The 16,242-nt window shown below is 41.4% G+C and overlaps 1 protein-coding gene across 1 annotated transcript in view; it reads left to right on the top strand.

Moving 5' to 3' along the window:
• Window positions 1-16,242, top strand: part of ZNF106 (zinc finger protein 106) — a 69,021-nt gene that overhangs the window by 3,648 nt on the left and 49,131 nt on the right. The window contains exons 2-4 of the mRNA XM_075614144.1: window positions 8,367-8,451; window positions 9,040-9,101; window positions 13,444-13,638. Of these exons, the coding sequence (XP_075470259.1) occupies window positions 8,398-8,451; window positions 9,040-9,101; window positions 13,444-13,638 (311 nt within the window). The 5' untranslated portion in view covers window positions 8,367-8,397. The remainder of the gene's footprint in view (window positions 1-8,366; window positions 8,452-9,039; window positions 9,102-13,443; window positions 13,639-16,242) is intronic.

Here is a 16,242-nt window from a genome sequence, read left to right as displayed (position 1 = left end):
CCTACGATCTGTAAGCGTAAGCCGCTTCCTCCAAGTTCTCTGACTTCATGGTTCAGCGACTGCTGCCTGACCTAGACCCTTGCCTGACCGGGGTCCTGTGTCATGAACCATAGGTCCCAGGTTTTCCAAAACTGAGGCATTCTCTTATGGAGCATGGCTGTGAGCTTCTCCATTGTCATGACAGCGTTTGTCCCCACTTTTAAAGATTGGAACAACACTGGCAGTTTTCCAGGTCTTGGGGATTTGGCTTGCAGACCAAAATAGAGTTGACTTGACTAGGGAAGCAAGCGGTTTGGCAATGGCTGGGGCACCAAGTCGTAGGAACTTAGATTGCAGTAAATCAGGTCAACATTGGATACTTAGTTTTAATTTGAGGAGCGCTTGTGTAATCTTTTAAGATACTGGGACAAATTGAAATTTGTGCGCAGTGTTGGGAGAGAGTGGGGCTATAGAGGTACTCGCAGAGTGAGGTTCATGTTTGTTGTTCATATTGCGTTTTTCTAATAAGTTAGTAGCACACCCCAACAAAGTATTAATTGAATGCATTTGCAATGTCAGAGGGATTTGTCAGAGTAGTATCCTCCTTAATGATGTTACATGGTTGTTGATGGCTAGAAGGTTGGAAAATATTGTTGATGACTTTTGAGAAGTTAGCTGTATTTGAAGTATTCTGGCGTGTCTTGTTTGCCTTGTGCGCCTTGTGCAGATATTTCGCAGGCGCCTGTAGTAATTAAGATCTTTGGTAGTGCCAGATACTTTGTAGCTTTTCCACAAGGCATCCCTAAGGTGGTAGAGAGCTACAAGGTCGGTTGTTACCCACGGAATGTGGGCCCCCCGTACTCTTATTCTGCGTAGTGGAGTATGGGTATCACAGAGTTTTAAGAACTTGGATTGGAAATAGTCGAGTGCTGAATCGGGGTCGGGAATTAAGTCGAATCTGTACCAAGGGCAGTTGGTAAGATCAGCCAGAAACTGTTGTGGGTTAAAGATTCTAAATGTTCTAGTGAGGAGAACTTTAGGTCTTGATTGGGGTGGTTTGATTTTCCTTGCGCAGTACACTATTGCAGGGGAGCGCAAACTTTTAGTGCTGCGCCCTCCTGTCTCTCTCCCTCCGGCTCTCGCGCCCCCGCCTACCTTCATCCGCGTCTGGTTACGCTGCAGGGTCATGTGACGCGCAGCGTCATTTGTCGCGTGTTGCAGTGGCGACGCGTCACAGCCGGCAGAATCCCGTTTAGTAAACAGTTCCAGAGGCCTCACGTGATCCCCCGGCATTTAATTTAAATGCTTGGGGGAAGAGCGTGGGCCCTAGGCAACTGCCTGCGCCCCCTCAGCAAAATCTCCCCCCCTCCCCCCGAGGGTCGCGCTCCCCACTTTGCACACCGCTGCACTGTTGCATGGTCACTGAAAATGTCAGGTACAGTAGGATGCCAGAGGATTGGATTCTGCTGGGACTAGAGGAGAGAATCCAGTCTAGCAAGGAATGGTTGTGAGATTTCAGGTTTGTCTGTGTGGGTTGGGAAATCAGTTGCATTAAGTGACTTGAGTTGTATCTGGATTTTGTTGTTTTTTTTAGGGTCGAGACAATTGTAGTTGAAATCCCCAACAACTGGCAGCTCACTCTTCTCATTGAGAGGAGATTGAGCCAAGCAACTGGGTGATATCAGTCAGGGACTGTAGGGGGGCAATAGATGCTAGCAATCATGACAAGCTTAGTAAAGGGGAGGCAGATTTTGACAACTAGGATTTCAAAAGAGGGTTGCTTGGGGGGCAATTTAGCAGCGTAAATTGTAATGTGTCTGCAATATAAAATAAAACCAACCCCCCCCCCCTCCTCTTTGACCTGTCTTTCCTAGAGATGAAGTATCCCTGAATGGCGATATTTGCGCCAAGGGTATTGGGGGTTAGCCATGTTTCTGTGATAATGATGGCTTTGGGTTTATGCATAAGGCACTATGCCTTCAGAGTATTTCTGATCATGGATGCCTTCCGGCCTTAGCTTGAAGAATGTGTGTTCAGTCACATGGAAGCTTTGTGGTATGTAAATGATATTTTATCCTTTTCAGTAGGAGTAATTATGACCTGATAGCTCAGTTGGATATATTTTTTTATTGCAGCTGACTAAGTCGCTGTGTCCCCCGAATCTTTGTGCTCCCTCTACTCCCGTTAACCTGCAATAAAGAAAAATCAATTGTGTATAAGCATTCAGTAGTACTGTTATAGACTGTGTATATTAGTAGGAGTTTGCACTATGCCTGCTTTTCAGTATTTGGGAGGTTAACTCCATGTATATTACATGTATACATATACACGATCTGGCGCAGATTTTTCCATTTGTGTATATATATCTTGAAAAATAGAAATATATAATTTATTACAAGTTGGTCTGTTTACATTTGTATATGAAGAAACCGTAGAATTTTGCTTTGCTCCTAGTGTCCCTAAAATTCTAAGCTTTATATTGCAGACCATGCAGGCTGTCTCTTCACTTCCAGTACTTGGTACATCAAAAGGCCTCACAGCATTTTAAAGCAGCAGAACGTGAAAAATCATATATATTGTTTTTAAATACATAAATTCTGTAATATTAGATTACTGTCAGCATTGTTTTTTTTTTTTTTGCAACTAAGTATCACAAACATATCTGTGTTCATAACAGCAGACTGTCTGTTAGGCTGCGCTTATAGTGCCGGCGACGTCACTCTGCGCTTATAGTGCCGGCGACGCGACGTCGCAACAAAACAATTGACGGGCGACGGAGCGACCAATAATTCGGAAGCTGGTTAAATTTGATTTTTTACAGACTGTCGCCACATTTGACTGTCGGTAAAGCAATCAAAGACCCCGTTGCTAGTGACATCGCTGAAAGTTAAATTGTAACTTTCGCGGGGGGGTGACGTCATCGGTCGCGTCGCCAGCACTATAAGCGCAGCTCTGAAAGCTGTAACAATAATGTCTTGCACTTAGTAATATAATGTTACATATCGGCTGCAGCATTTCAGACTGCAGCGCAAAGTTAGGCCCTGCTATACCAAAGGCGCGCGCGATGTTGCGCGCCGTCGAAGCCAATCCATGTTTGGCACTATGCACGCACAACTGTGCACACGAACGAGGCTGCCAAGCGTGTCAATTTAGAGCAGATCTGGGAAATTGATTTCCCCTCGCGACGGCCATGTCACGTAAGTGGTTCAGCTAATGAGGGCGATCCGCACGTAACTTCATGGGCATGCCTCCCTGTTGCGTCCCGATGTCTCCTGCCTGCAGTGCAGGTTTCGGGCTTGCGCATCGTCCTGAGGGCACCCTGCCGAAGCTGGTATAATCGCAGCCTTAGAAGGCAGTAATTTCGTTAGGCGCATAATCTGGATTTATAACAGGAGCACCAAATGATTGCCAGCTTAGGTAAGAAAGTAGAATTATGCATCATCACATCGTGTGTGTGTGTGTGTGTGTGTGTGTGTGTGTGTGTGTGTGTGTGTGTATTGCTGCTTTAAAGTATGTTAAACGGTGTGCTCATTTGCATGTAATTTCCCAGAATCCCTTGCTGCCATGGAAACATTACATGCTAGTCGATAATGGTGACAAGCAGGCTAGCAGACCTATCTGAGATGTGAATGTGCTCACAAGTGATATTTTTATTTGCTGTAAACTAAAATGGTAATGAGATTTAAAAAAATCACATTGTTACAAGCCATGGATTTTTTAAACAGTTTGATCATTAGTAATAACCACACACACACACACACACACACACACACACACACACACACACACACACACACACACACACACACACACACCATTTTTGTTCATGTCGTCTCTCAGATCTCCCACCTTTGCACCAATTTATGCATTCACAGAAGAATGTGTGCATGTTTTTTAATTTTGAAAACCTGTGCACTTCTGTTTGGTTAAGTACTGTGTCCGAGGTGTGACTGTGGTCTCCTTTTTTATTGGAGCTGTGCAAACCTTTTCCGCTCCTTACACAATGTAGGCCAATTTAAAAAATGGTAAAGGGTATTTTGCCCATTTTTATGGTTAAAAGTAAAAAGTGGGTGTCTTTTGTTTTAAAATAAGTACTATTACTGTCAAAATATGTTTGCGAAGTGTTTGCAAACATCAAAGTTCTCTTTAAGGTACTTGGTATTGGAGTTTTTGTATGCACAGTTGTATTTCTTTTGAGACTATTTCATCAGCTACTCAAGTCTAAAATGTACATATTTGTGCAACTGATTCACCCATTTGCAACTTCCACATTTAGAATATTGATGCCTGTCTATACACTTCTAAACATATTTACACAACAATGCTAGGCCACGAGACATCTTCCAGTGCCAGAAGAAACCATGCGGCCTATTCAGTTGAACAAGATCATAACATCTCCTATTAAAAATGTTGCAATACAATCAGCCAATTGATACAGTTACAGCAGTGTAATTTATCTGTCTCCGCAATTGGATCAAATAAACAGTTTATCAGTAGTTGGTTCATTAACTGTCCTATACAACTTGTTGGAAAGTTGAATTAAATACTTAATTATAACAAAGTTGACATGTGGCTTCACAATTATTGCTATGCGAATGACAACTTTTGTAAATGTAACTGGAATTCTTATTTTTGTTTTCTGTATGCAATACAAAATCTTTCATTAACCCACTCGATCCCTCCAGAATATGCTTTCCCATAGTTGAGAAACATTGCAGTACAGTACAACTATTACCATTTGGTGTAACACGTTCCCCTCTGCATAGAGCTCATTTTCAAATTGATTGATCTGACACCGTGTATTTCCAGTTTATTTTCGTTAACTTGAGAAAGTAAAATCACTGTAACTAAAAAAAAAACTTAACTTGCACCCGCTAACAATATAAATAGCTTAATTCTTGCTTTTGGAAACAGCAATATGGTGCAGATCAAGCACTGAAAGGGTGAGCTATATTTTGTTTTAATTAGTGAAAAATGTAAATATTGTTGGCATCATCGATTTGATCAATGATTTTAGTATATCTCAAATATACTTTATATTCAAAACAACTCCACCTCGAAGTTATTTTGTGCCGCGTCAGGAAAGATCGCAATTTACTCACTCTACATATTACATAGTTACATAGTTAAATAGTAGATGAGGTTGAAAAAAGATATGTCCAAGTTCAACCTATGCTAAATTTAGACAACCGATACTTTATCCTATATCTATACTTATTGATCCAGAGGAAGGCAAACAAAAAACCCTTGTCATTTCATCCAATGATATTTCATAAGGGGAAAAATAAATTCCTTCCTGACTCCAAGAATTGGCAATCAGATTACACCCTGGATCAACATCCTTCCCATGTTTACTTATTTGCTATATACCTGTATACCTTTCCTTTCTAAAAAGATGTCCAACCTTTTTTTGAACAAATCTATTGTATCTGCCATCATGTCTCCATGGGTAATGAATTCCACATTTTAACTGCCGTTACTGTAAAAACCCTTTCCTTTTGTTGCTGGTGAAATCTCCTTTCCTCCAACCTAAAGGGATGCCCCCGAGTCCTTTGTACTGTCCTTGGGATGAATAGTTCTTTTGAAAGCTCCTTGTATTGTCCCCGAGTATACAGGCAGTCCTCGTTTTACAACGCTTCGTTTTACAACAAATGGCTTATCCAACGCTATGCAATGCATTCCTATGTTCATTTTTACAACGCCTAAACGGCTTATCCAATGCCTCTTACAATGCTTTACAAAGTTGTTTATGTGTATATAATATATATATTATATTATATTTTTATATTATATTATATATTATGATATATATATATATATATATATATATATATAATACAGTATATGCACTATATAATTTGTGTGTGCTGCATATCTTATTGTCTGCATAAAATATTTTGTGTATTTTAGCATTAAAAATGCCTTCAGGAATGGATCCTTTCATTTAAACAGTGTTCCTATGGGAAAACGTGTTTCTCTTTACAACGTTTCGCTATCCAACGCCATTTTGAGTAACGCATTGTGTCGGATAACCGAGGACTGCCTGTATTTGCATATTGTTATCATATCCCCGCTTAGACGCCTCTTTTCCTATGTAAACAAATCTAATTTAGCTAGCCTCTCCTCATAAATTAGATTGTCCATCCCCTTTATTAATTTGGTGGCTCTTCTCTGCACTTTCTCTAGTTCCATAATGTCTTTTCTAAGGAGTGGTGCCCAAAATTGTACCTCCCCCCCCCCCAGTTTGCGCACCGCTGAACTAGAATGTAGATGTTTAGGATTTGCTTGTAATTATATATTTTTGCAGGAAATGTACATTAAGTTTAGGAATCTCATAATCTCAGCCCTTGCCCTTTTACTCCTCACGTTAAAGTCCTCCAGTATTCTGTTTAGCAAAACATGTCTCACTATTATATAGCAGCCATTTATTTATGTATATTTAGATCCATATAACAGGCCCCTGTGTGGGTTCGGTTTCCTTTAAAAAATCCTGTTAGTACTTGTATTTTTTTTTAATCTTCTACCTAATTTGTGGGCAGATTATATATCAAATATAGACCTTTTGCTGCCCGTTAAGATGTTTGTGAAAGTTAATTTGTTTCCCTTGGAGACCGATACTACATAACAAGATAGCAGAAGTTCTAATCAGAGAATTCTATGAAAGTGTAAATATTTTAAAAGCAGCTGGTATGCTGAGCCTGTCCCACAGCCCTCTTCCCTTCAGCTGTTGCTTTATATAGTCAGAATGTTTCAGACATTGATCTGCAGGGAAAATTAGAATTTCACATATGTTCTCTTCTGTATGTTTGACCTCTAGAAACTGGTCATGTGAGTGAAAAATGAAGTAATGATAAAAGATTTAGAAATGGCAACACAAAACCTTTTCTAACGGGCAGTCCCATCTGTGATCAAACTGAATTAATTGCATTGATGTCTTTAAGTTAAATGCAGGTTCTTTTTAAAATTAAAATACTTGGAGAATTCCTATGATCTCAATCTTTCCCCCCCTCTGCCCCCATAGTACAGTTGGGTTTAAACCTTCATTGCATTGATAGGATGTTATACATAGTACTTGCCTGTCTTTTCCTTGCAAAGTAATTGTCACCATTAGCGAAACAGCCAAGTGTGCGGAGCAGTAAATAGAGAATAATGGCAGGTGAAAAGTAAAATAAATAAAGAATTTTTTTTTTTCAAGAGCAGGAGTTAGAGTTGGCAAAAACAGCATGAAGTCAAAATGTATCAAAGGTAGCTGTATAGATCCAAGGCTAGCATTTTTATAGATGTTACCGTGAATGTATAACTAATGATGAACAGTGTAGATAGTGTACACAGCTTTGAACATAAAAAAGAACTTCTTCAGGTACAAGTCCCTCCGCCATTGAATCTCATTTTTGTTGGCTGGAGGACCTGGAGATATTGACCTGCCCAAGGTCAAAGGAGCTGACTTTGGGATTCAAGCCAGGTTCATCCGATACAAAGGCAGTCAAATTACCACTGTAATATTCCTTCTCCTTCTTCTTCTTTATTTTTTTTTTTAATCTCCGGTCAGATCAGAACAGGCCAATGGTGATGAAAGCGGTCGATTTTACCTTTATATTTTTTTGGTATTTCTAAATCCCATTTGTGTGTAAATGTGTTTGAATGTGTCCTCTGATGCACTGCAGAAGTTCATGTCCCCTGTGTTCCCACTGAGAGCCAATCACGGTTGTCTATGGACTGTATTTTTAGTGCTGGTTCTCAAGCAGTTCTGTGTTTACAGGGCAGATGGAGGAAGAGTCAGCCTGTCCCTGTAATAATAGTGTATGATTACTTTGATACGCCTTAGAAACTGTCAGTATAATTTTAGATCCAGTTGGTAAAAGGTATTTAGATGTTATATGCCACCAAAACGTAACCACTTTGATACAGGAACATCGAAAGCAGAGGTGGCCAACTTCAGTCCTCAAGGGCCACCAACAGGTCAGCTTTTCAGGATATCCCTGCTTCAGCACTGGTGGCTCAGTAAATGACTGAAGCTGAAGCAGGGATATACTGACCTGCTGTGGACGAGTGAGCACCCCTGGTCTTAAAGCACATTTAAGATCTGTGTGTATGTTTGCAAAGCAGAGCAACAGAAAAGCAAATAAAAATGTTAAATGTTACTCATAACATTTCTCTTTGTCATTGAGTTATTTAATATAATACATTGGGTTTGGATCAGAACCCCATAACACTGCATTTCCAGCATTCTATGAAGTTGGGTAGACATAACATTTTTTGGGGGGGGAGGGAGGCTCTATAACTCTTTGTTATGCAGTATTTGGTATTTGCAGCCGTTCTTGTGCTTTAAATTGTTGATGCTGCTTACTATTTCTAACCTATTACGTCTCTGTTTTATCTCCCTACAGTTATGGCTTGAGTTTCCACTCAGTGGTCACAATGGTGCGGGAACGAAAATGCATCTTGTGCCACATTGTCTACAGTTCCAAAAAGGTAATTTGTATATATGATATTTAAAGATGTGTTTTCTTCCCCAAGTGTACAGCTGAACCCAGTTATAATGCGGAGTTTGGGGTTCACATAATGCGACCGCGTTATAACGGGGATCGCGGGGAAAATGGCCACCGTGGAACAGCGTTCATTGCGCGATCCCGCCTACGACGGTGCACCCCTTCCTATTCTTCCCTCTCTACCCCGATCTGCTTCTGCCAGGCCTTGCGTGTCCTCCTCCGGCGGATGATCAATAACCATTACCTTTCCTTCACATGATACATGCTCAAGTAACGTCCTACATTACCATGGTAATCAGCGGTTTACCTCATCCTGGTCTCAGGAGGCGGGAATCTCCGTTTCTAAAGGGTAGACATTTATATAACTATCCTTTGCGTTAAAAAATAAAAATCTGACTTGCAATGGTATGTTTACGTACATAAGAAAGTTAGTTGAGGAGTAATATCAGAAAATATTGTTGAATGTACTTTTTATATTTATTGTCTTATGTTTTTAATGCAGAAATCTAGATATTGATGTACATACTGTATTAAAGGCGTCTCACCGTTTTTTAATTTGTGTTTTCTTTAGGAAATGGATGAGCACATGCGTAGTATGCTGCATCACAGAGAGCTGGAGAACTTGAGGGGCAGGTAACATTCGGCTTCTATATTAGCATATTTTGTTCAACACTCCGTTTCACATGCTTGGGCAGCACAGCTCCGTTCAAACTTGTATGAAAGGGGGTTGTGTGAAATAACAGATATCTATATGTTCCACCTTATTTTAAATCCATGGCATCCCTTCATGAGTGCAACAGCTGATACCAGTTATAGAGCAACTGTTCCAGAAGAGGCCCTTTTATCTCCGAGGTCCATCCGTTTAAAATATGTTGTGAACTATGCAACCTTTCTCTCACCCTTCCTACGCATTTGACGTACACAGTAAATGACTTTTTCTGGAAACCATCAAATATTACTTCTTGAAGAACATCAGTTGGGCAGTGTTATGAAGATAGAATAGGTAAATGTAATGCCATGGTCATGATTAAAGAAAAAGCTTTGTTAAGATACTTCAATGTTCGTATGCTCATTTACTTCTGCTGGAGGAAGGATGACCTCAGTGGATCTGTCATGCACAGGAACATGGAAAAACATGCTACTTAAAAAAGGGATGTGGTGAGCTTAAACCCCGGGAGGACATGTACCATATATAAAAGCTTCAAAGCACCGGCCAATGTTTTTAAAGAAGCAATCCTCTTGGTTTTTTTTGTTTTTTTGTTTTTTTTAAAGACTATCTTCAGGAATCTCCCAGTTTTCCAGAAATAAAGTTTTAAGATTTTGAGTTAGGATAATCTTGGCTGTCATATTGTTTATTCTAGACAAATATTCTAGTCTTGGAAATGTAAAAGTTTAATATCTATGTAACCTGGGGTGTCCCTGATAGTCTTGGTGCTGCTATTTAGGTGACATTCACAATAAACACAACATGTAATAGAGACACATTTGAATGTTTCATAAAACAATAAAAATACTCAATGGTACCCTTTTGCACTTTTTTCCCCCTGTACATTTAAGGATATGAATATCAAGGAAAATCTTTGATCCTTTACTTCGATCATCATCATAGCAACTTCCGTTGCAGGATTACAAAATGGAAGTGACCATTTTTAAAGCCTTGCGTTATAATTTAGTATTTGGCTTCTCAGATGTAGTCCTTCAGAGATATAATCGTACCCTCTGAGCTTTCATCTGAGATCTCTTCTTTACGAGAATCCATGGAGAGGCCTCTAAGACTTTGAAGGCTCTGTATGCAGTTACATTGAAGCAAAGCTTTCTTTATGGCCAATTAAAATGTCACAGCTTATAACAATTCTTACTTTTTCATTCATCATCCAATCCTTTAGGAAGTGAAGCACTTTAGGACATTGAAAACGTGAGGGCCACAGTGGTCACCAGAATGAAAGTTTAGAACAGTGGTTTCCAACCTTTTTTTGGTGAAGGCACCTTATGTGAGATTCTGAGAAACCCCAACGCCCTCTAATAGCGCCTCCGAGATCAGATTCATTGTAAGGAGCCCCAACCCTCTCTAATAGCGAGTCTGAGAGCAGATGTATTGTAAGGAACCCCAACCCTCTCTAATAGCGAGTCTGAGATCAGATGTATTGTAAAATCTTATGTATTTGGTACAATTTTCATATGACTTAAAATGTCAGGGATGTCTGAGGAACCCTCTTGCAAAAAGACTGGTTTAGACTCTGTACAGAGTATCAGGGCCGCCGACAGTGGGGGACAGCCGGGACTACTGTCCAGGACACGACCAGTCAAGGGGCCCGACCTCCTGCCGACAACTGTAAAGTTTCCTATGTGCAGGCAAGAAGGCCCTCCCCTTTTCTGGCTGCCACCACTATCTGTCCCTCCCCTCCCTCCTCTCCTGCAGGACTGAAGGGCCCTCCCCTTTGCTCGGCACCGCCCATCTGTCCCTCCCTTCCTTAGGGTCTGCAGGGCTCTCTGCACTAGCCAGGTGGTTCTAGCAGGCCACCCAAGGGCCCCAGATAAGCCCATATGCCCATGATCCCCTTATCACCCTCTCAGGTCCCTTGCCCCCCAAGGTGTGTGTATTTGGGGAGGGGGCTTAGTGTGTGTGTGTGTGTGTGTTTGGGGAGGAGGCTTATTTTGTGTGTGTTTGGGGAGGAGGCTTATTTTGTGTGTGTGTGTGTATTTGGGGAGGAGGCTTTAGTGTGTGTATTTGGGGAGGAGGCTTTAGTGTGTGTGTGTATTTGGGGAGGAGGCTTTAGTGTGTGTGTGTGTGTGTGTGTGTGTGTGTATTTGGGGAGGAGGCTTTAGTGTGTGTGTGTGTGTGTGTGTGTGTGTGTGTGTGTGTGTGTGTGTGTGTATTTGGGGAGGAGGCTTTAGTGTGTGTGTGTGTGTGTGTGTGTGTATGTATTTGGGGAGGAGGCTTTAGTGTGTGTGTGTGTGTGTGTGTGTGTGTGTGTGTGTGTGTGTGTGTGTGTATTTGGGGAGGAGGCTTTAGTCTGTGTGGTGTGTGTGTGTGTGTGTGTGTGTGTGTGTGGTGTGTGTGGTGTGTGTGGTGTGTGTGGTGTGTGTGGTGTGTGTGTGTGTGTGTGTTGAGGGGCGTAGTGTGTGTTGAGGGGCTTAGTGTGTGTGTGTGTGTGTGTGTGTGTGTTGAAGGGCTTTGTGTGTGTGTGTGTGTGTGTGTGTGTGTGTGTTGAGGGGCTTAGTGTGTGTGTGTGTGTGTGTTGAGGGGCTTAGTGTGTGTGTGTGTGTGTGTGTGTGTGTGTGTGTGTGTGTGTGTGTGTGTGTGTTGAGGGGCTTATTGTGTGTGTGTGTGTGTGTGTGTGTGTGTGTGTGTGTGTGTGTCTGTGTGTATATATATGTATATACAGACAGCTGTAAAAGGGAGGGAAGGGAGGGAAGAGGGGGATGTAAGAGAGGGAAGGGGAGAATGAGAGACGGCGGGGATGGAAAGGTTTATGCAGGGGGGTGAGATAGCGAAGAGGTGCGTGAGAAGAGGGGAGTGTAAGAGAATAGGAGGCTTCTCGCAAGGCCGCCGGCACGTGGGTGGAGGGCCCCAGGGGAAACTTTAGTCCTTGGCCCTGGGAAAGCTTTCTGTGGCCGTGCATAATATTGTGCATGAGTAGTCTTGCTGCCGCTCGGGTGTGCTCCAGCGTCCCTTGTGGCTGGCCTATGTCCGCCCTGGTCACTTCCTGTCTCAAAGTCTTGGCAGGATGCGTGGCAGCATCTCTCTGAAACAGCAGTGGATGGTTTATATTTTAGATCTAGATCACCCACATTCTGCTGACTAAAAGTTCTAACGAAGGGTTACCTACAAGTGGATTTACTTGCGATTTGCCACTTACTGATGAGTTTTTTCCCCTGCCCCACCTCCTGCTTTTATGGACACTTTCTTTGTGGAAATGTATGACACTATTTAAAAAAAATAAAAAAATTAATTCTCTTTTTTTTCTTTTCTCTTTTTTTTCTTGGTCATTGATGCCTTTGCTCCCCACATTTTATATCATATCTCGGGAACCTGGAGTTCCCTGTAGCTTAAATAAACCTGGGTTCAGCTCCAAGGGACCCCTCGCTTCCCATGGAGAAAAAAAAGCAGCTGGGATTGCTGATTTAATACCAAGCATTATTCCACCAAATGTGCTGTGTGACAAATTTAAGATACAAAAGGTGTATTGTTTAATTTGCTCTCTAAGCTTTTGTGGTTAGATGCACAGATGCACTCTTGCAACCATTTGCCTTTCCACAGCTGGCAACGTCCACCCACTGAATTGGTCTGCTGTAGCATAATGCATATCTTCTTGTGGCCAAATTAAGTACGTTGGATTCTAAACACCCTCTCTCATCATATGCTGTGAGGCTGGGGTTTTCAAATTCTCGACCTGTGTTTCAGCTGTTCTGGGTCATGTTACTGTCCTACGATTGGCTTCAGAGTCCCATCCCCCTCTTGCCTTCTTTCTGAACTTGTAGGGAGCGTTTGGATGCTGGGAATAAAAGTAGAAACTGTCACCAAGGCTGCTCACAGCAGCTGGCACCATGCAAGGGCTTCAGAGCTGCTTTAGCTAGCTCTGTAAGCCCTCTTCCCCCTGCCCAGCCTCCCTTCCTCTAAGCTGTGTCTCCTCTGTGGGTAAGATTTTCAGTACAACAATTAAAGAAGATTTCATTATTAGTTTCTCGAACAAGACAAGTTTTTTGCCTCTTAATTGTTGGAGAAAAATCTATCCTGGTTTATTTCAAGATGTACCATTATTTAAACAAGTTTTATATAGAGGTTGCGTTTTTGTAAACGCAAGGTAAAAGGTGAGTAGCTACTGAACCAGCTTTCTCTGTGCCAGAAAGCTTCTCAGTGCTCCACAAATTGATCAAAGTGACCCCCGCCCTCAGAGGAAACACAGCTTAGCCTGCAATTGTCAGCAATGCCAGTCGGAAGAATTGAGTGCCCTCCTTCTGCCTCTTTCCCCAGGGACTGCAGCCATGAGTGCCGGGTCTGCCAGGTAACAGTGGTGGGCCTCTCTGCATACGCCAAGCACATCTCTAGCCAGCTGCACAAGGATAATGTTGATGCCCAGGAAAAAGAGGAAGAGAAAGAGGAGGCTGAGGAAGAATACTTTGACAAGGAACTCATCCAATTAATAAACCAAAGGAAGGAACAAAGCCGGTAAGTTAGCTCCAATATCTCATGCATTTGTTTTTTTACTCCAGCTATTTTGACAGATTTGTTTAATGTAAGCCTTATGTTATCCCATTTAGCATCAGGGGTCGAGCAATGTAGTCCAACGCAGGTCACTCTGACCTTAATTGGGTTAACTGGCATTTATTTCAGTGGACTAGAACTTTATTGGTCTAACATACAGTCTAGTTTTGTTTTTTCACTTTCAATGTCATTAATAAAGATGCATTGAGATTCATATTTCATGTTCGTACATGTTCTGGTTCAAATAACTTATTGATCAGATACTGCTCTAAATATATACCATGCTTTTGTAAGCTGAGATTCCCTCCTCTTGTTCGTTGGTTAAACCTCCCTTGTCTTCTATTTTCATTAACTTGTGTGTAGCTGCATGCAATATGAAAAAATTGCATGTCTTCAGGCATGTGCTTTGTACCCTATCTCCATACACTGGGGAAATACTTTAAAAGTTGGCTGTTTAATGTAGTACAATTTATGGATTGGTATTGTGCATTGATAGGCAAATATTTTGGTAGTTCTGAAATTGTTACCTAAAAACAAGGATTGTTTGCAATTCTATCATTTCTTTGCATAAAGCATTTTCAGTGCCGAGTAATCACCGGATGTATAGGCCCATATTGACTAAGATGTCTTAATGTGGCCTATGGAACAGCACCTATTATTAAGTATGGGTTATAATCTGTCATGTAGGCAGGCTATATGTGTATAACTGCTTATAAATCTTATGCATATAGAATTTACTGTGCACACAACATAGAGTACCTTACTGGAGTCTCAGCTGTCCTAGTTCAATTGTCTTCAGTTTGTGATCTATTGCTCTTTCTAAGTTTGCAGGGAAAGTGCTGGATGCAGACAAATAGGGTTTACTGGAGTTATTGGCACCACAGAGATGTTTACGGGGACACCTTCATTTAAACTAGATTTTAAGCTTTTCTGAGTAGGGGGACTCCTTTCTCCCAATGTTTATTAGATGGACTTCACTCCTATTTTCCTGTTTTTAGGTCTTGTACAGCAGGTCTGTTAAGTGCTGTGTACATGGTTAGTGTTATAAATATAAAACATACACGTACATTTTGTTGAACTCCAATAAGATTTTTTTCCTTTTTAATTAGAACGCATTGGCTCCTATTTAATGGGCTGTGAAGCGCTGTGCCTCTTGTTCAGGAGGTCTGGCTTGCCAGGGGCCTCATGACACAGTATATATGTCATGGGCATGGGAAGGTCGTGTTCAGCACTCCACAGTAAACGGAAGTGGAGACTCCTCCTTCGTTTGCACCATCATTAGTGGTATCGGGATCGTGCGATTGCTTCTAACGTTCATGTGATCGTCACATAGAGGAGAGGCTGTGGCACTCCTGATGCCGTGGCCTTGGCATTCAAAGGGTTAAGCTTCAGTCATTGCGGCCATTGTGGTTACCTGTTTCTGGATAATTTGTGTGTCCTCCGCATCAAAAAAACGAATGACTCCCCAAGCTACTCAAAGCTATATTTGATTACGTTATTATTGGAGAGGTCTGCAAAGTATTTTATAGGGGTTTGTTATTTTACAAATATGATTATATTCAGTTCTATTTTATTTTCACCATGAATAAAAAATACTTTCTAGTACATGGGTAATAAACTGAAATGAGATGTTAAACTGAATTCAGTCATATTTAAGAACAATAAGGGCATGTTGCACCCCCCTAAAAGGACGTACAACTCCTATTTTATAAAGTACAAATGTTTTTTTTAACCTGTTAAAAATTATATTGAAGTTATGGACAGTTAAAAAGGTAGAACAGGGAGTTGTGACTTTGGTGGTGTTCATAGTACAGGAAGTTCCAGGTGTCATGAACATCAGTGGAGTTTCACATGACTTTTACCTCTTTATAGATGCCGGGAGGATACAATCTTATTAAATTATCTAACAATCGATACATTTAACTCTTGAGATATATAGCTGCTAAGGAAACTGTTGCAAATGACACATTGAAAATAAAATGTGATTTTATTTTTAAAACACCCACTAATGGTGTTGACCAAATGGTCCCTATCATAGGCCGTGATAAATGACTTCACAAGAAATGACAGCTAGACAGCAAGGAGATGCTGAACACTGGATATTGTAGCAGTCAGATGACAACCATGAAGTCCATTACTTGGTGTGATTTAGCTGAACAAGCTATGGCTTAAAGAAAAAAAATCACCTCCTTCTCCCTCCAAGGTGGGAAGCAGGGAGTCTCTGGAGCTGAACTATGGTTGCATCCACTATGCTTACATCTGAAGGCGATGCCAGTCCTGAGGCACACGGCCAACAGGAAGCCGCAAGGGATGACACTGCGGTTCCCTCTTGTGCCCAGCCAGAGCTGCTAGTGGCAGCCACTTCAGTTCTAAAGAAGCAGTTCTAAAGAAGCAGTTTCTAGAGAAGCAGGGGTACCCGGAGCTGAAATCAATACAGTTCTGCTCTGGAGACCCCGTGTTTCAAACCTATAAGCACAAAAAAACCACAAGAAGTTAAGCTACTTTTTAAAAACACAAGATTATAACCTTAGTTGAAAACATGTTGATTTAAAGGCAGGCTTATGCGAT

This window comes from Ascaphus truei, chromosome 9 (genome assembly GCF_040206685.1).
Source record: "Ascaphus truei isolate aAscTru1 chromosome 9, aAscTru1.hap1, whole genome shotgun sequence".
Taxonomy (NCBI): Eukaryota; Metazoa; Chordata; class Amphibia; order Anura; family Ascaphidae; genus Ascaphus; species Ascaphus truei.
This window is presented reverse-complemented; position numbering and strand designations above follow the sequence as displayed.